This window comes from Histomonas meleagridis (assembly GCF_020186115.1).
Source record: "Histomonas meleagridis strain 2922-C6/04-10x chromosome Unknown contig_78, whole genome shotgun sequence".
In the NCBI taxonomy this organism is placed as follows: Eukaryota; Parabasalia; order Tritrichomonadida; family Dientamoebidae; genus Histomonas; species Histomonas meleagridis.
Genome location: NW_027150916.1, coordinates 234,644 through 254,457, shown reverse-complemented (window position 1 = coordinate 254,457; position 19,814 = coordinate 234,644). Strand labels below are relative to the sequence as shown.

The following is a 19,814-nucleotide window of genomic DNA, read 5'->3' as shown; positions in this document are numbered from 1 at the left end:
AGCAACATTATTTAGGGATTTACTAATCCGTATTCTTCATTAAATGCGTTCTTATGCAGAAGTTAACTATAAAAATTAGCCTGTTCATTGTCAGGTCGGAAAAGAACAAAAATATTTTCTGCTTAAAATAATTATTAAAAGTTCATTGTAATTAAAGCATTTAATAAAATTAGAATTAAGGAGTTTGCAAAGGAAGTGGCACAAAAATGTAAAATAGAATACAAAAAGACATAATTATTTCTTAAAAGATTTATCAAATATATTAAGACAAAATGTGTTGTGATTATTTTGGAGATCGGAAATGAAATCAAGTTTTTTGTTCATATAAATTTTGTAATTTTCGACATTTGAAAAATAATAATATTATTTATATAAAAAAAAATTTTAGCATTTCTTGGAAAAAAAGTTTTTACATTAAGTTATGTAAATATTTTCAAAAGAAAAAAAATAATTAAAAACAATTTTTATATATAAAATATTGTTTTTTTCTTTTTGGTAGTTTGTTTTTGATTTAACAAAACAAATTTTCTAATTTCATCAGGAATCTTCATGTAATGATCTCTTATATTCGTATTAAACATATCTTGAAAGTCCTTATCTTTTTTAGATAATTTAAATATTAAATAATTAAACGCGTCAATAACGAACTGTAAATTATTTAAATTTTCAAAATATATTTTTATGATAATAGAAATTAATTTTATTCCTATATCAGTTGTCAAAGAAACATTAAAATTCTTATTAAATCTCTTACAATATATGATAAAAACAGAAGAAACAATTTTCGGATCCAAATCTAAACTTATAACTCTTCTACATAAATCTTGAAAAACTCTTTCGTTTAAATATTTCAACAATTGTATGAAAACATCATATTCAATTTCACTTAAATCTTTCCAAAAGAAATCGATACAAATTAAAGCAATTTCCTCATTATCACAAATTATTTTCCATGAGTTTGTGATGTTAATGTTTATGTTATACTTATTATAATCATTAAATTTCTTAACTAAAAACTCAATATATGAATTTTTTTTATCGAAGTGTTCTAAAATAGGAAAATTATCAATGTATAAAATTCTATATTTTAACCAAAGACTCCAAATGTTTAAGTTTTCGATTGTAACATTTTCGAAAAAATAATCAAACATTAAGTTAAGATCAGGTGATATTAATTCGTTTGGTAATGTTCCGAATAACAAATTACCGAAATTTGTATTTCTAAAATTAGAAAATAATTTATCGGAGATAAAAGTAAAAATTAATTTATTTGTGACAATTTTTACAAGAAAATCAGAATCATATTGAAATAAATCAAATAATTCCTTTGATATAACATTTTGGAAAATGAAATTATTGTTATTAATTACATCAAAAATTATACTCATTAAATTATTATCTAATGAATTTGTTTTTTCATAAATTACTTTTATTATTTCAGAAGGTAAAAAATATTTTTTCATGAAAATTTTCTTAAAAAAATATTTTAATACTTCATTTAAATTTATATTTTTATTCCAAATTTCTTCGTTATCAATTAAAATATTTAATAATTTATTCATAAATAATATTTTCGGTTTTGGTATTATTTTCGCATTTAAGAAATCAATAAATAAATTCAAAAGAATTTTTCCAGAAAGTGAATAAAAAGATAACAAATTTTTTAGAAACAAATCGAAAAAGTTCAAAAAATATTTTTCTGTTTTTAAGTTGAAGATATTATCATAGGAAAAAATATCACAAACAAAAGAATTATTATGAAAGAATTTTTTCATTGCATTAAAATCATATGAAACAACATCTTTAAACTCTACAAACTCTAAATTTTTCCTTAAGTAAAACGATGATTTCAATCTTTTACAAACAGGCAAAAACTTTAATGAAATATTTGTCTTTTGCTTAATTAGAAATGGAATTAAATATTCCAATTTTAACTTAGCAAAGATATTAATTTTTTGATGAATGTCTATTACGTTATCTTTTAATAGTATTAATCCATAACGATAACGATAAAACATTGGAATTGTTTTAAGTCTTAAATCAAAAATTTTCTTTTTGAATGACTCATTTATTATTTTATCGAATTCATTTAATGGTTCAAATCGATTAACTAAAGATAAAACATTTTCATATGTTAAATTATTGTTTTCATATGATGGCAAATTATATATTAATACTTTAGCAGTCTCAGAATTAACTATAGTTAACGCAGTTTCTTTTATTATGCTAAAAAAAGTCGAATATTGAAATAGTCCTTGGACTTGTAATTCGAAAAAGAGTTCAATTAATCGTTGAACGTTTTGAACATTATTTAATAAAAAGTCAACAAATGTTTTTAAAGGAAATGGAATATTTAATAATTTAATAAAAATCGAAATAATAGGAACAATTAATGTTAATGATTCAATAGGAAAACTTAAAACTAAAGATATTAAATCAAGCAATAAAATTTCTTTTTTATCATATGTTAGAAAAAATATATTGTTTTCAAATTCCTTTTCTAATAATGTTATGTTATAATTGGGATAATTATTAATTAGTTGTTGCCTGACTTTTAAAAAAGTGTCACCGGTTTCATCCAAAATTTCAGAAAAGCATTGAATTCGATTGAATTGGTTCTGTTCAATTATTTTGTGAATGTATTGATCTAAAATTCGCTTCTTCTCAATAGAATTGATTGCCAACTGTATCAGTTGTGAATTATGTGTAATAAGCTTATCATAAATAATGTTAAAAAATGAAGCTTTATGAATTTTTAAGGCAAGTTTTAGAAAATGAAATGATGAAAATATTTCTTTTTTAAATATTGATAAAAATTGTACTGGTATCTCTTTAATAAGCCACTCAATAAATTGAGGATTGAGAAGTAAATATTTGGTATATAAAGAATAGGATAAATTAACAAAATATTCAGGATCTTTTTCATCATTCCAATTATTTTGATAAAGACGTGTTATTATAAACGGATCAATATTTTCTTGAGTTGTAAAATGCTTTATAGCCCAACAAGCACGTGCTGGTGGAACTTTCATATCGAAACAATGATTAAGTAACTCTTGGAATTTGAGCGAATCAAATGATGGAACAGGAATTAGTGAGTTTAGTGGTATTTGAGGATCAATTAGATATCTTAAAAAAAGGGAAATTGAACCATTATGAATATTAGTTTTTTCTGTTTGATGAAGTTTAGCGCATTGAAGGGATTCTATTGAGGCCAAATTCTTTTCAAGCTCGTTCATAATGTTTTGACGAGTTAATACATGTTCATAATTCATTTTTGTAATAAATAATGTTTTGAATGTGTCACAAGGTCGAAAATTATTTTTGTTTGCAGGTTGTATATTTTCACGGGGTCGAGGTACAAGAAAAGGATTTAAAACAAGTTGCGATGTGAAATCCATTAAAAAACGTTTTTTCTCCATGAACTTTGTATGGGTTTTGATCGTTATTAATATGAACTGTTATTTGGCCGGCCATATTTTTGGGTACCCCTAATACGTTTTCTTTATCATGAATTCAGACAAAAATTCGTCTGCTCTTCATGAAGTTGAGCGATTAATAAAACAACTAGATAACAAAATTCGTAGTCAGAAAATCAGAGCATCAGAGCAATTGATCGAGAAAAAAATATATCCAAATTTAATCTCTGATCCAGGGATTTTCCTTCAAAACATAATTACTCCAATTTTAATTCATTTTAGTGATGATACAGAAAATGTTCGTGAAAATTGTGTTTTATGTATTACATCTTACTTGAAGCAACTTGGGAACACTAATTTAATTGACACTCTCACTTACGTTTTACCTCCTCTTCTAGCCAGACTAAAATCAGATGTTGAACCAGCAGAACAAATTCAATTACGTTCGATGAAATTATTATTAAATCTTATTGATCTAGTTTCACCAGCTAGTTATCCTTCTAGTTGGGATAACTTTGTAATTCCAATGGAGCCAGTTTTACGCTTTTCTTTCAAATCCAATGATGCTAAAATGAAACGCATTTCATGCCAAGTTCTTGATTCTGTTATTAAAAAATCATCATCACAATCAATACAACCACTTGGTGGTCTTCTTATGAAAGTAATTCTTCCTAATTGTGTTCATAGACATAATGAAGTTCGAAAATGTTCATTACGTACATTAGCAAAACTTTTAATTGCATCTGGTTATTATGAAGATATAGATAAAGTTTTTGAAGTGCTTCAAAAGTTAATTGAAGATCATAATGATTCAGTTCGTAAAGAAATTATTCATTTTTGTCGTAAGATACTTGTTAAGCATCCAATGCGTCATGTTATGTATCATCCGCTTATGATTCCACTTTTTTACTACGTTACACCTATCGTTCCTAAACGTCCTATTTTTATTGATACGCCGATCAAAAATGATGAATCAACAGAAGAAGCAACATTAGCTTTTGATGCTCTTGTAGCAATTGGCAAACAACATGAAGAAGATAAAGAAGATGACATGAAGATAGAACTTCAATATTTTGAAAATGAAAAATTTGATGAAACTGGAAGAGAAATACCACGAGGATTAGTACACATTATACAAGATTTGTTTCCTAAATGGATGAATTATTTGGTACCAATGATATCTGATTGGACCGAAACTAAACGAATGTTTAGTTATTTATCAATGCGTTCCATTCTTCATATCTCGTTTGGGTATTCAACTCGATATGTTCCACAAATTATACGATCGACTTCCATCTCATTACGCGATTTTAAAAATGAGTATGAATTATCACTTCAACTTATAGCCATACTTTCATCCAATGTACCTGCGTCAGATATTATTTCCATATTAGTTCCACAATTAACAAATGATGGACCAAAACAAATCTTAATGATATTGACCACCACAATAATTAATAGTAAACCGACTTACGATGATTTAATAACAATATTAAACACATTAAAGACGGCTGGAACTTATCAAGCCATAGAATCCATTGATTATTTGACACAATTAATTATTTCAATGATTCGAAAAAGTGAAAATTTTGTTGATAACAATTCCGTTTCACTTTTATACATCATATTTAAGATATGTGAAAATTCGGATGCGATGAAATACTTTATGAATTCATTTTCGAGGCCAATTTCCGAAATAATTTCGAATAATTTCACTGAATTACTTAAAACAATTGAACTAACGCCATCGTATGTATACATATTATTAGATAACACGCCAACTGATGCGATTTTAGGTAGCATTAAAGAAGTTGAACATATTCTTTTGAAAGTATATGAAAAATATCCAAAAGAAACAACGCAAATAATACGAAAATTAGCAGATAAAAAATCGCTGAAAAACTTAAGCAAAGAATTCATTTCATTAACGACGAATAATGAATCGATTGAAATGATTAAATCTCTTTTAGAAAATGAATGTTATAATGAAGAATCATTTAACACAGAAAAAGAATTATTTTTCAACACAATAAATAACTCATTAAATTTGAAAAATAATGATCAAAGATATTCCGCTTTAATATCATTAAATATATATTTAGATAAAATCAAATTAAATGATATTAACCAAATGAATATTACATATGATAATTTGCTCGAAAAATTAAAAGATCATATAACAAAAATTAGAGTGTTAGCAATTAATATGTTATCAAAGTTTTGTTTAATGTATAAGGAATTTGATGGAATAGATAAAAAATTTAACGAAATTTGTATAACAATTGATGACGAAGATATCGAAATTAGAAATGCCGTTGCTTCGTTGTTGGAGGAACTTTGTAAAAATGATAAATGGAAAGAGAAAATTGTGGCGGTCTTAAAGGAACAACAGAATTATCACCATGAGGCTGAAGTAGAATGTCAAAAACTTCTTAAATTATTACAATAAATACTTTTTGTCAAATTGTTTTTGTTGTTGTTGTTGTTGTTGAATGAAGACAAAGTATTGTTAAGTTTAAGTAAAGTTTTGGTTAATATACGAATTTTATATTTGCGCTGATGTTAGGGACCAAAAATAGTTTAATATGTATTTGATGAATAACAAAAATGGAATGTCAGTCCAATGAAAAAAATCATATCTAAACGAGAAAATTATTATCGTTGAGTGTTGAATTTTTTTGGTAAATTTGAAGTGATGGAACTCTATAAAAAAAATAATCAAAAGAAATCTAAAAGATAATAGTAGTAAACAACATTTTTATTTTGCTTTTTAATGTCACTCTAGCCAACGATTAAATTGAAGTTCATCCATTTTTTTTTCACCAAAAAGGAAATTATATGTCACTTTTGATAAGATTACTGCGTTCGCGCACGTTTATTTACTGCTAACAACCGATAGAGAATTTAAAGCAGTAAACCGTATTGTTCTGAAAATCGACGATCGTTAATAGAATTTTCTATCGGTCGTCCACAGATTTTTGAAAGTAACAGTGCCAAAGTTCACATCACTAAAGAACTCACAACTTCATATATGTTCTTTGAAGGGGTTGATTTTACTAATTTCTGGAATGACTGTGAATATGCTTTAAATTCCCTTGTCTGCGATCCGCCTTCTGATGAATTGATTGAAAGCATTGAAAAGGAGCTTGGTTATAAGTTACCCGCTTCATACATCTGGCTAATGAAACAACATAATGGTGGTATCCCTGTCAATACTTGCTTTCCGACCAAAACACCGACAACATGGGCAAAAGATCATGTTGCAATCAGTGATATCATGGCCATTAGTCGTGAAAAATCGTTCTCTATTTGTGGGAAATTAGGTTCTCAGTTTATGATTGATGAATGGAAGTATCCTCCGATTGGCGTTGCAGTTTGTAATTGCCCATCTGCTGGACATGACATGATTTTCCTCGATTACCGTGAGTGCGGTCCACAAGGAGAACCTAAAGTTGTTCATATCGATCAGGAAGTAGGCTATATAATTACACCATTGGCAGATTCATTTGAAGATTTTGTTCGTGGACTTGTAAATGAAAGTAATTACCAATACGATTCTGAGTAAGTAAAAATGATTCAATTAGCCAAAATGAAAAATACACATTTTCTGATTATGATTGTTAATCTGAGCTTTAAGTTAAGATCTCGTGACTCAAGCTAAAGGAGAAAAGATTTTTTTTTAAGTAGTGATGAAGAATAAATTTTGCATATGATTGGTGAAGGAGTGTAATAAACAGCATCTTCAACTTAAAATCAAGTCAGATTAGCAACACACAATTTTATTGCCAATAGAAAACATAAAGAACGCCTTGAAAAATCTTCGGAGGGAAGGGGCCCATATCTATGATTTTATCCTCACTTATTCAAGCTTTCATTTATTTCAATTTGTGTGTATTTAGCCTAAAAATTTCTGTTAAAAAGTTCAAAGTGATTTGCTATCAACTTTTAACTGTTTAGTCAAAAAGTAAAGTTATTTCAGGCCATTTTTTGATTGAATATTCGCGAACCTCCCCCACAAAATCCAGCGGGGTGAAATCGCTTTTGTGTCAAATTGTATACTTTATTCTTTATTCAAAAATTCAGAGAAGTGGCAGGGTGCCGGACCAATTTTCGTTTTGGGTTTTAATGTTGGGTTATTTCTTGATGACAGCAATTCAAATAAAAGCAAAAAATGACCAAGATAATAGAAGAATTAAACTCTTGAAATATTGCTCTTATAAGGAAAAAAGTATCAAATTTGGTTTGAGTAAAAACAATATTTACATTTACAAAATAGCAAATAACTTTACTATAAATCGTTGTGGCGCCCAATCGATTTACGCAAATATACAGAAAATCATTTTGGATGAAGCAAATAAAGTTTTAATGTGTTTCCTTAAGATTATCAAATGTTTACCTTCTTTCTTTGAGTATTTGTTTATTCTTATTAATTCTTTACAAATAAATTTATATTTTTATTGTTCAGTTAATTTATTATTAATCTTCATAATTTTTATTAAAACAAATTTTTCTTTCATAAAATATAACTTAATTCATAGTAAAATAAAAGAAAAAATAAAGAATAGGTTTATTTTAATAATTTTTGTTTTTTTTTTATCACATTCATTGCAAACATTTAATGGAGAAACATTAACCATATCATCTTCTTCTGAATTTACGAATACATATCAAAATAAAACAAAGCATGTAGTTATTACAAGTGGAATAACTGAAATTCCGAAGGATGCTTTCTATGAATGGGAATTTTTAATAACTGCTGTAATTGCTGACTCAGTTACGTCAATTGGACCAAATGCTTTTCAGTTTTGCTCTAATTTAGAAAAAGTTTCATTTGGAAAAGGTATAACAACCATTGAAGGAAGAGCTTTTTTTAACTGTACTGCATTAAAAAATGCAACATTTAGATGTCCACTTACTACAATTAGGCAATATGTATTTGCTTGGTGTACTGAACTTGAGGTTGTATTTTTTGATGAAGGTGTAAAAACAATTGGTGTGAATATGTTTTATAATTGTATTAATCTTAAAGATGTTACAATTTCAAGTACAGTATCTACGATATCTACAAATCCATTTCTTCAATGTAGTAGCCTCCAATTCATAAAAATATCCAAAGAAAACCCATATTATTCTGATTATGAAAATGATGGCGTTTTATATAATAAATCAATTACAAGCATTGTTTGCTATCCAAATGGAAATACCGGGGAGACATTCAAAATTCCTGATTCAGTAACTTTAATTGAATCTAGTGCATTTAGCTCATGTGGTAATTTATTATCAATTTCATTTGGTTCAAGTATCAATACAATCAAAGCTTCTGCATTCCTTGAATGCGTATTCATAAAAGTTATAATTCCTAACAGTGTAAATGATATTCAAAGAAATGCTTTTAGCAAATGTATACAATTGGAAACATTAATCATTGGGAAAAATGTGAAAAATATTGAAACTGATGCATTTTCTTATTGTTCTTCACTTAAATGTATTTATTTTTGCGGTGAAATTTCTCCAAATATTGACGGGAAATGTTTTATTAGTGTTATTGCAACGCATGTTATGGTGTATGATACATATCAAGATCAAACATTTGGAGAATTAAGTGTAACCAGTCAAACAATTAATGATTGTTTGCCAATACCAACATTAATATTCACACAATCAAATACTTTTACTAAGTCTAATATATTTACTAAATCTGATATATTCACACAATCAAATACTTTTACTAAGTCTAATACATTTACTAAATCTGATATATTTACTAAATCAAATACATTTTCTCAATCAAGAACATTTACAAAATCTAACACATTTTCACAATCAGATACATTTTCTAAATCAAACACATACAGCAACACGTTCACAAATACATATACTAAATCAAATACTTTTACACAAAGTAATTCATTTTCTAAATCAAATTCATTTTCTATATCAAATTCATTTTCTATATCAAATTCATTTTCTAAATCAAATACATTTTCAAAGTCAAACACTTATATTAAATCGAATACATTAACTGAATCATTTTCATCTGATGTCACTTTCTCACATTCTTTTGTTTTATCATATATTTTATCATATTCTAAATCATTAAGTATTTATAGTTCTTATTTAAATTCATTTATTATTACTAAAATAAATTCATCTTTAAAATATATTCAAACATTCATTGTATATTATGATTATACAGTTATTATTTATTCTAAATATTTCACATATTATTCCAATTTTTATGTTATTTATGAAAACAAAGAAACAAATAATAATAATGAAGATAAGACATATATTTATATTATTATTGGAGTTTTAATTGGAGTCATTGTTATTGTTTCGATACTTGTTATTATAATAATTCGTATTCGAAATCACAAAGGAAAAAAGTTATGAAGAATCAAACGAAAGTAGTGAAATAGAAATAGAAACAAATAACATTTCAACTGAATATCTACAAAATAATATTAATGAAGAAGATCCATTTGCGAAAGATTTTAAAGAAGATAATTTTAATGTTCACATTTAATGTGAATTCTTGTTAATTGTGATTTTTAGCAACATTTTTATGTTTGATTTCATTAATAAAAATCACTTTTTATAAAAAAATTTTGAGAACAATTAGATGAATCCTTAATCTAACCACTTTAAGATGAGCTCATTCTGGAATAAAGAATTTATCATTATAAAAAAAATATAAATGCAAATATTCAATTTCCTCAAATATTTTAAATATCGATTGAATTAACCGTAAACGATCGGAATGTGAAATTGTCATTTTTATAACGCTCAATCCCTTCTCAAAATTGAAAGAAAATCCAACCACTTATAGATGACACAACTCAACGTCGCATCACCAGAAGCAAAACAAGCAGTCGATAAATCCATCGAGTGGATGAACATGATGGTCAACCAAATCACACCATTTGTTTTGAAGAAAATTGAATCTTGCGAAAGATTAGGAAATGGACATATTAAATCAAAAGTTATTCTTGTTACTGACTGCTTCCAAGGCAAAGATTTCGAATTTGAACTTGTTCTTGATCCATCAGTTAACACACCAGAAGGTCTCCTCGTTCATAACCAATTGAACTAAATAACTTTTAAACTACTTTTATTGGTTTTATATCTTTCGTCACTGAGAAAAGTTGATACTTTTAAATTTAAGCATCAAACATATTAAATAAATTAATTTCAATGTTTTTAACATTATGATTTTTATTGGGCTTATTGAAAGTTTATTGCAATTTGCACTGTGAGTTACTAATAAAACCAATTAATTGGTATAAACAAGTTTCTGAACACCCTCATTTCTTTTTTACATCACAAGTCATGTATGAAAATTGAGGAATTTTTAGCTGCCCTTGAACAAGCACAATCATCAGAATCAGCTGGTACATTTGAAGTATGGGCAACGTTGAAGGAATTTATAGATTCAAATCTAACAACGTTTTATGAATATTATTGTGTCTTAATATCCTCGACAAATGTTAATTTACATATCAAAAAGCTATTGCTAATTTTGTTTCACCAAATGTTTCTTGATGGCGCAGAAAAACCAATACCACAAGAACATTTTGAAAAAATTTTTGCCATTACAATTTCGTTATTTCCTATTCCAGACATTACAACTGTATCTTTAGCAGCACAGCTATGTTCAGATTTGTTAAAATTAGAGTTATATGATGATTCAAGTTCATCAATCATTTGCACATTATCAAATTCTTTAACTTCTGTCGAATCACAGTACGAAGTTTTTGGATTTTCATTACTTTTACTTGATTTATCATCAACATATATACTTACACCAGAGGAAAGTACTTCAATTCTCTTTTCAATTCTTAAATGTTTAGCGAGTGAATCAATTGATAACTCAATTAAGCTTCAATGTCTACAAATATTTAAAATCATTATTGAAGATCTCGAAGAAAACACACCTATTTCTGAAATTGTTTCTCTTCTATTAACAATTTCCAAAGATTCAATAATTTTGAATGAAGTTTACTTGTGCCTATCAGAAATCATTATCAATTTCCCAAATTTTTCTGAAATGATATTCAATTTCGTGTTCCAGAACGTTATTGAAAATCTTAATTCAATTTCTGGTTTAATTGAATCAATTTGTCGGTTTCTCGAATCGTTTTTTATATATTCTCAGAGTTTGCCAAGCGATGAAATTATTTCATTATTATTTAATCACCTAATGATAATTATGGAAAAATTATATAAAAATGAATGCGATATTAAAACATATGAAATTGATGATACAATTTATTCATGTGTTAAAACAATTTCGAAAAGAACAAAAAACATTCCACTTTTATTAAGTATTTTTGAAGCTAATATTACATCTACATTTTGTGTAAAACAATATATTTCATTAGTTTCATTAATCTGTGCTTTTAAATGTGGTTTAAATGAGTTTCCAAGCGAATACATGAATTTAATAACAATACTATTAGAAAATGAAGTTCCAAGAATAAGGTTTTATGCATTTAAATGTTTTAAAAATATGTTAAATTTAATTAATCCCGATTTGATATTTGGTATAATTGAAAAACATATTAATGATATTGAACCTGTTCAATATCAACTTCTTCGAATTTTATATTTTTTGAGTTATAATATGAAATTTATTAATCAAATTTTTGATATTTATTTATTTTATTTAAAAAGCATGAATCCTTATATCACTATTTCAGCAAGTAATTTTATACGTAAGATTATAAGGAAATTAAATGTAGAGTCATCTGAGCTTTTGTTGCAAAAAGTTTTAATTATGTATAGTCAATGCTTAAATACGCAGCAATTTTTGAATACTTTACCATCGCTTTTGACTTACATTCAATCAATCGCTTTGAAACTACAGAAAAATTTCATAAAATATTCAAAAGATTCTATCGGTCTGATTTTGACTACTTTACAGCTGGGAGATGAATTCGTTTTTGATGCAGCTATAACATTATCTGCAATTGGTTATACAATTGAAAATGAGTTTATAGGTTTTCTTCCTAATTTATGTCAAACAATGCTTCAAGCATTCCAACGAAATTATTTGGATGAATCATCAATTGATGCAATTTCAACATCTCTTTTTTTCATAATCCAAAAATTTGATATCTCTGAAATAATACCATATTTTATACAAATATTTATTCAAAGTTTTTTAGAGACTAAAAACTTGGAAATAATTTCAGCAATTTCAGATATTTCCGAAAAATATCCGCAAATAGTTCTAAACTTTAATCAACAAATCATAGAAATAATTTCATTATCAATAGAATATATTGATAGAATGAATGAAAAGATACAAAATGACTTAAACTCTCTATTAAAAATGTATATAAATATTTCGGAACAAAATAATTTAATTCTTCAAATCGCTTTTAAAGTTATTGAAGCTGAATTCGATTCTGAAATTGGTATACAATTGTTTTCTTCTCTTTCTTTGTTAGTCACCATAGCTTATAAAGCACCAGAAATATTATTCGAATATGTAAAAGAAAATAATTGGATTTTTGAACTCATTGAAAATGGTATTAAAGATGAAGAATCACATCGATATGCACTTGCATTAGCAAAAATTTTTGGTATAAACCAATCAAATCAATAACGGTTTCCGTGTGAACGTTTATTGAAGAACGTTATATTTTATGTGTCACTTTTTAAATGGCGGTACTTGCAGATGATTGATTGATGATTCAAGAATTTGTTATACTTTTTAACTTTCAATATTGTTTTAAAATCAAGTAGAACTATATATATAATTATTGTGATAATATTCTCCTTAATCAAGGAGAATTAATTGACGATGTATCTTTGCTACGTAATTCTATTAAAACCGATCGAAAAGTGCCGCTAGTTTTTTTACAACAGTTCCATTTTAAAGAATATGTTATCATTTTTATCAAAAACTAGAAACCTTCGTTGGTGTTTAAAAGTAAAAAATATAGCAAGCACATTTTGATAAAAAAAAAAATAGATGTATTACAAATGAGAGAATTGTGATTTATGCAAATCCAATTTGAAATATTTGGATTTAGATTTTTTTTAGTTTTTTCTTCTTTTAAAATATCTTCTTCTTCGATTTTTTTAAAATTCATATATATATCCATTTACTTATTTCATCACTAAGTCGCTGTCTGAGCTTTCATCATCATCATCTGAGAACTGATCTAAAAGCTGTTTCTTTTCTAGTTCTTCTTTACTTGGTAATTGCTTCTCAAGTTCTCTCATCTTTTTATATTGAAAGTTCACTTGTCGTGTATGCAAATCGACAATAGCTTCGCGAACTTCTTTTTCGTCTGTATAAACTTTTTCCATTTCTTCTTGCGGAGCGTTTTGATCCAACAAATGTCTTTTTGCTTGTTTTACTTTACTAAGTTTATCTGTAAGAAACATCAACTGATCTGATGCTGTTGTATCCTCATCAGGACCTGAAGAAGCATGTGAATCTATAAGATTAGAAACACGATATGAATAATTGGAATCAAAAAATTTACGATCTGTAAGCACTTCTAAAACACGTTTTATTTTAGATATGTGTTCCTGGTTCTTAGTTTCAGCTGCTTTTATCATCATCCTTTCAAATAAGGGTTTGAACATCTCAACAGTTTCAGGAGTCTCTTTTTGTAAAATTTCATTTACTATATATATAAGACCAAGTTGGCGTGGGATATCTTCCAGGGAAGCATTGAACGCTGCTTGGAATTCTTCAATTATGATAGGATATTTGGTTCGATTCATTCGAAAATATACACCAAGGGACGTAATTGTCTCAATTGTATTATCTATGTGCTGAAGACGTCTGGAATAAATTTCGTGCAGTTCTGCTTCGTCGTACGCAGGTTCTTCCATTTGCTTATTGTAAAATTAACCGAAATTCGCATTGAATACTGTCCTGACCAAAAAACCGTTTCTACATTCCCAAAGATTTGAAATTTGCTTTTTCATGTCTTTCATTCGTCTAAAAATATCAATTTCAGTATTTTATGGTAATATAACAAAAACAAGAATTTCTTTTAACACATATTCATAAAAACAATCTACTTTAAACAGTTTGGAATAACGCAACCAAAATAAATATTTATTAATAAATTAATATTTATTCATTCTAAATAAAACAGTTATTACTTCAACTTCAAAAAAAGCACAAAATATATAAAATATTTTTCTATTTATTGACTAATAGAAAACAAATATTAAAAACATTTTTTCTATGCTATTTAAATTCAAACATTTAATACATTTTATTTATAAAATTATATTCATTAAAATCCTTTGCAAATGTGTCTTCTACTTCGTGTGAAATGTTTGTTCCGACTGAAAAATTATTAACAATTTCGATTTCTTTGTTTTTGTTATAATTTCGATGACGAATTAGCATGATAACAAGTGTAATTAAAACAACTACAATGATAATAGTGTTTGTTTTGTTGTTATTATTGTTATCGATTTTGAAATAATATTTTGTGTGATATGAGTAATTTGTTGTGTATTGAGCAATTGTATATGTGTGTAAAAATATTTCGATATTAAATGTGTCAATGAATATGTGCTAGTTGAAAATAAATTACAAATTACAAACGTTTCCGCAATAATAAAATCATAAGTCAAAGAAATGGAATATGTTAAATTTACTTTAACAAAAAAAAGCATCTCAATATTTATCTAATGATATTTATAAAAATATAGTTAAATTAATTTCTAAATATAAATGAAAAAGAACAAAGCTAAAAACATCATGCTACATATTTGTCGTTTCCAATAGGTAACTAAATTGTTATCTTCATGAATCCAAACAAAATTGATTTATATACAAATTCTTGTTAATGACAGTAAAACTCAATAAACAGTTCAAAAGTAATAAATTTTATTTATATTATATTAAACAAATTGGTATTCCCAAACACAAACAGTTCCATCGCCTGTACAAGAAGCAAACCTTTTATCACAAGGGCAATGTGTTAATTCAAACACTGAATTCGCGCACATCAAAATTGTCACAATTGGTTTTTCCTTATTATTCAAATTCCAGATTTTGATTGTCTGATCCTTCGCGCCCGTAATAAATATCGGACTATCCCTACCTGCGGAGCAACATGATAGTACCCAATCTGTATGAGAGTAATACTCTCCTTGGCATTTGATACCGTTATTAACCGCCCAAATTTTCAATGATTTATCCTGAGAAACCGTCGCAAAACCATTGATATTTTGAGAGGAATTCAGAATAAAACCGTTGTGATAAATTTTTGTAAATTCTTTCTGCGTTATGTCCAAAACATTAAACTTTCCAACAATCCCATACATGTAGATTGCATAGATATAGGCCCCATTATCAGAAAGAACTAATGATACGATGTTCGTTCGTGCATCATTTAAGTCTGTGTTATCTGTTGTTGAAATGCTTTGCGATAATGAGCGTTCTGATATGTTCCATTTACATAATTTACCACTAGAATCACATGAAAATAAAAACTGTGAGTCAGGTGAAAATAATAGGCGATTTATCTCGCTGGCGTGCTCTTTAAGCTCTGTATATAAAGCTCCATTTTCAATTGTGAAAATGAAAATACTGTTGTTGGATGATGTAACGGCAATAAATGATTCATTAGGTGAAAATCTAAGACATTTCGTTGGAATATTTTGTACTTCTTGTGGAATTAAAATCTGATTAAATATGGTAAAATCAGATGAGAAAATAATATATATTGTTTTACCATCTGCAAAAGAAATAAGTTTCCCGCTTGGTGAATATTGAATTGTACAAATTGGGTTATCAAACTTTTTTGAAAAAATTAAAGAAACAGAATTGTTCTTTGGAATGAGTTCATAATCAAGTGGATTTTGAACATTTATGTCTGCTTGAATTGGTGCTGTTTTTAGTTTTTGCTCAAAGAAGTTGAGATTATTTGATCTTTCCATAAAACAATGAAGTCTGTGATATGAGTCATATAATAATTCATAGTCATTTTTAAATTGCACCATATGTATTATGGACAAATTTTTTAATTGCTCTAATTCTTTACAATCTGTTTTTAAAGCACATATATTTTTAATAAAATCATCAACGCCATTCATTAGCTTTTTTGAAGGGTTTTCTACATTCGACTTTCCAAACTCTTCTTGGATTGCTCTTATTTGAGCCATCGCCCTTTGGGTTGATAAGGCACTTTTTGATTATGTACTCAAAAATCCTGAAGCATCAGGAGTATTCAATTTTCCAACACACATATTCAATTATTTCTATGATATCATTTGGTATTGGTTTCTTTTTGAACATTCATTATGCGGTTTTGCATTCAAAAGTGTTTCTGATTTTTCATAGCCAGGTGGTGGTAAAAAACAGTCGCTAACAATGACCGTTTATCCGGTGTGAATTTTTTCACGACCATGTCCCAACTTAAAAATCGGAATATATCATTTATTATGTAATATTTTTCTTAAATATTTGCTATTAAAGCAGGATGTGTAATTATTTTATTTAATTTCTTATAAATCAACTAAAAACGTCATTTTTTCCTAAAAATGAATCAACGCAGCCAAACCACAAAAACGATAAAACGTTTTATTCAATTTTTTGATAGAAAATCAACACCATTTTGAATCGACCTGGATTTTGGCTGTCCAATTCATCTTTTCGACAAAGGAAAGAAATGAAATGGAGCATCCCCTCTATTATTTGCTTCATTGTAAGCTCTATTCTTTACGGTGCATCATATGCAGGTGTTTCCCAAGCTCTTAAAGATTTTACAGCAGGAGTTTTTCAAACATTTAGAATGTTATTTGGTCTTATCTTCATGGTCGGGGTTTGCATTATCATGGCGCTATGTGACAAAAACTATAAGCAAGTTGCCATAGCACACTTTCATAGTGGAATTGTTCCAATATTATGGTTATGCTTTGGTGGTTTACTAAACCTTGGTATACCACATTGTTTGACAGCCATTGCACAAGAGTTCGTTGCATCTTCAATTGTCCAAATCATGCAACCATTTGTACCAATTTTTGGTTCAATTTTATCCATATTTATATTACCAGAAGAAAAGTTTACATGCCAAAAGATTATTGCATTTATTCTTGCTTTAGTTGGTGTTGGTGTTTCTGCGGTTCCAAACTTTCTCAATCTCGGAAGTACGAGTGCCAAAGATATGGCCATTGGATATATCCTCACCCTCATTGCGATGTTTTCTTTCGGTGCAGCTCCAGTCCTTTTCAAAGTCAAGACTCCAAACGTTGATCCTGGCATCAGCAGCTCCATTCAACTTTTAGCATCAACAATTTTTGAATTGATATTTGGTCTCATCAAGGATGGCCCTAAGAACTTTGCGAAGAACGTTCGCCAAGCGCCTGCCAAAGCATGGATGTGGCCGATTCTCATTGGCTTTCTTGTATCCGGCGTTGCTGTTTATGGATTAATGTACATTTGTAAAAATGTCGGAGCATTTGCTGCAAATCTTGTACCATTTGGGCAAATGATTGTTGGTGTTATTGTTGGCGTCGCTATCATGGGCGATTGGAATGGTTATGCTGCTTGGGAAATTGTAATTTCGGTGATTGGAGTTCTTCTTCTTTGTGGTTCATTAGCGGTTTCATTGTTCGAAAAGAAGCCAGCAACAAAACCTATAGAAGAAGAGGAAGAGGAAGCACACGAAATGAGTGACGAGGATGACCACTCGTACGATACTCATGAGGTACATCAAGTGGCCGAACTTTGAATTTTTGGATTAATAAAAATAGTAAAATTTTTGATGAATAAACATATGTACATAGAGAAACTACAAATTTTCACACAAATGATATCGAAATAAGAAAACTTTAAACATTTTCCTAATTTGAATACTTATAAAAGAATAAGTTATGTACAATTCTTCTAGCAGTTTATATAAATCATTTTCATTATATTTGTATAATTATATCAATTTGTTTGTGTCATTATAAAAGAATATACTCATGTTTACATATGTATAATTACATTACTAATATTGATGGTTTGATTAAGTGTCTTATCCTCAATTAAGATGATACTTATGTATACATACAACAAAAGTTAAGCACTTTATTAAGTAAATAAAATCGTTTTTACTTTAGTAGTTAGATGAGAATTCCCATGTTCCCAAAAGTTTTTCATAGCAAAAGCTCAAACAAAGAGGCTTACCAAGCTTGTCATCGTCCTTGTTACTCATAGTTACTTTATAACCAAACTGTAAAAGAGCACCAGAAAAAACTCCAGAAATAAAATGTGCATATGCTTTAATCCAAAAATCATCCTGCTGTGTTTGCTTCCCAGGTACAACAAGTGAATCAAACCAAGATGGTAACTTATCTGTAAATTGAAGTTGAAAAGTTTTATCTGTTGAATTGAAAATAAGTTTAGCTTGAATTCCAAATACAGTCTGGGAAAATTTTGTTGCAACATACTTACAGGCGTCTTCAGCAGTGTCATAGTCGAGTCCTGTTCGACATAATTGCGCTATTAAAGCAAATCCTGGTTTCTTTCCAAAATTAAAAATTTGATTAAAAATATGTTTGTCTCTATCTGCCAGACCTTCGTATCTATTCATTAACTCACGTATCGCTTCTGTTACAAGTAATTGTGGAATTGGGTTTTTTTCTTCGCGCATATAAAAAGTGCCAAAACAAGAAGGAAAAATTCGATTTAATTCCGAGGAAACTTACCCTTTTTAATAGAGTTTTTACTAACTTATTGAAACTTAGTTTAATTTCTTTTAAATTTTATTATTATTATTATTATTATTATTATTATTATTATTATTATTATTATTATTATTATTATTATTATTATTATTATTATTATTATTATTATTATTATTATTATTATTATTATTATTATTATTATTATTATTATTATTATTATTATTATTATTATTATTATTATTATTATTATTATTATTATTATTATTATTATTATTATTATTATTATTATTATTATTATTATTATTATTATTATTATTATTATTATTATTATTATTATTATTATTATTATTATTATTATTATTATTATTATTATTATTATTATTATTATTATTATTATACATTTACCTTAATCAATACTTAATGCTGCTTATTTTTTGCATTAATATCAATTCCTTCTTGTTCAAGAAGTAATTTAACCATTTCTATTCTATTTTTTATAGATGCATACATAAGTGCTGTTTTAAATAATTTAAATAATTTCCAAATATTATTTTGAAATATCAAATTATTAAAATCAATTTTAAATAAAACAAATAAATATCTTTGGCATTAATATCAATTCCTTCTTGTTCAAGAAGTAATTTAACTATTTCTGTATGACCATTTAAAGATGCTTCTATAAGTGCTGTCCAAAATATTTTGAATAATTTCCAAATATTATTTTGAAATCTGAAATTA

At 27.2% G+C, this 19,814-nt stretch overlaps 5 protein-coding genes across 5 annotated transcripts; 3 read left to right on the top strand and 2 right to left on the bottom strand.

The window, feature by feature from the left end:
• Positions 1–3,510: 3,510 nt before the first annotated feature.
• Positions 3,511–6,984, top strand: GO595_008911 (SMI1/KNR4 family protein; the record flags this gene model as incomplete). Its single annotated transcript, XM_067922538.1, has 2 exons — positions 3,511–5,250; positions 6,394–6,984. The coding sequence occupies 2 exons, from the start codon at positions 3,511–3,513 to the stop codon at positions 6,982–6,984; spliced, it is 2,331 nt and encodes a 776-aa protein (XP_067770993.1).
• A 3,264-nt stretch (positions 6,985–10,248) lies between these two features.
• GO595_008910 (uncharacterized protein) lies at positions 10,249–10,512 on the top strand (the record flags this gene model as incomplete). The annotated part of the gene is made up of 1 exon (XM_067922537.1): positions 10,249–10,512. The coding sequence occupies one exon, from the start codon at positions 10,249–10,251 to the stop codon at positions 10,510–10,512; it is 264 nt and encodes an 87-aa protein (XP_067770992.1).
• A 3,023-nt stretch (positions 10,513–13,535) lies between these two features.
• GO595_008909 (uncharacterized protein) lies at positions 13,536–14,273 on the bottom strand (the record flags this gene model as incomplete). Its single annotated transcript, XM_067922536.1, has 1 exon — positions 13,536–14,273. One exon carries the CDS (start codon positions 14,271–14,273, stop codon positions 13,536–13,538), a length of 738 nt encoding a protein of 245 aa, XP_067770991.1.
• Positions 14,274–17,074: 2,801 nt separating this feature from the next.
• GO595_008908 (Integral membrane protein) lies at positions 17,075–18,136 on the top strand (the record flags this gene model as incomplete). Its single annotated transcript, XM_067922535.1, has 1 exon — positions 17,075–18,136. The coding sequence occupies one exon, from the start codon at positions 17,075–17,077 to the stop codon at positions 18,134–18,136; it is 1,062 nt and encodes a 353-aa protein (XP_067770990.1).
• Positions 18,137–18,505: 369 nt separating this feature from the next.
• GO595_008907 (uncharacterized protein) lies at positions 18,506–19,042 on the bottom strand (the record flags this gene model as incomplete). Its single annotated transcript, XM_067922533.1, has 1 exon — positions 18,506–19,042. One exon carries the CDS (start codon positions 19,040–19,042, stop codon positions 18,506–18,508), a length of 537 nt encoding a protein of 178 aa, XP_067770989.1.
• Between the last annotated feature and the right edge of the window lie 772 nt (positions 19,043–19,814).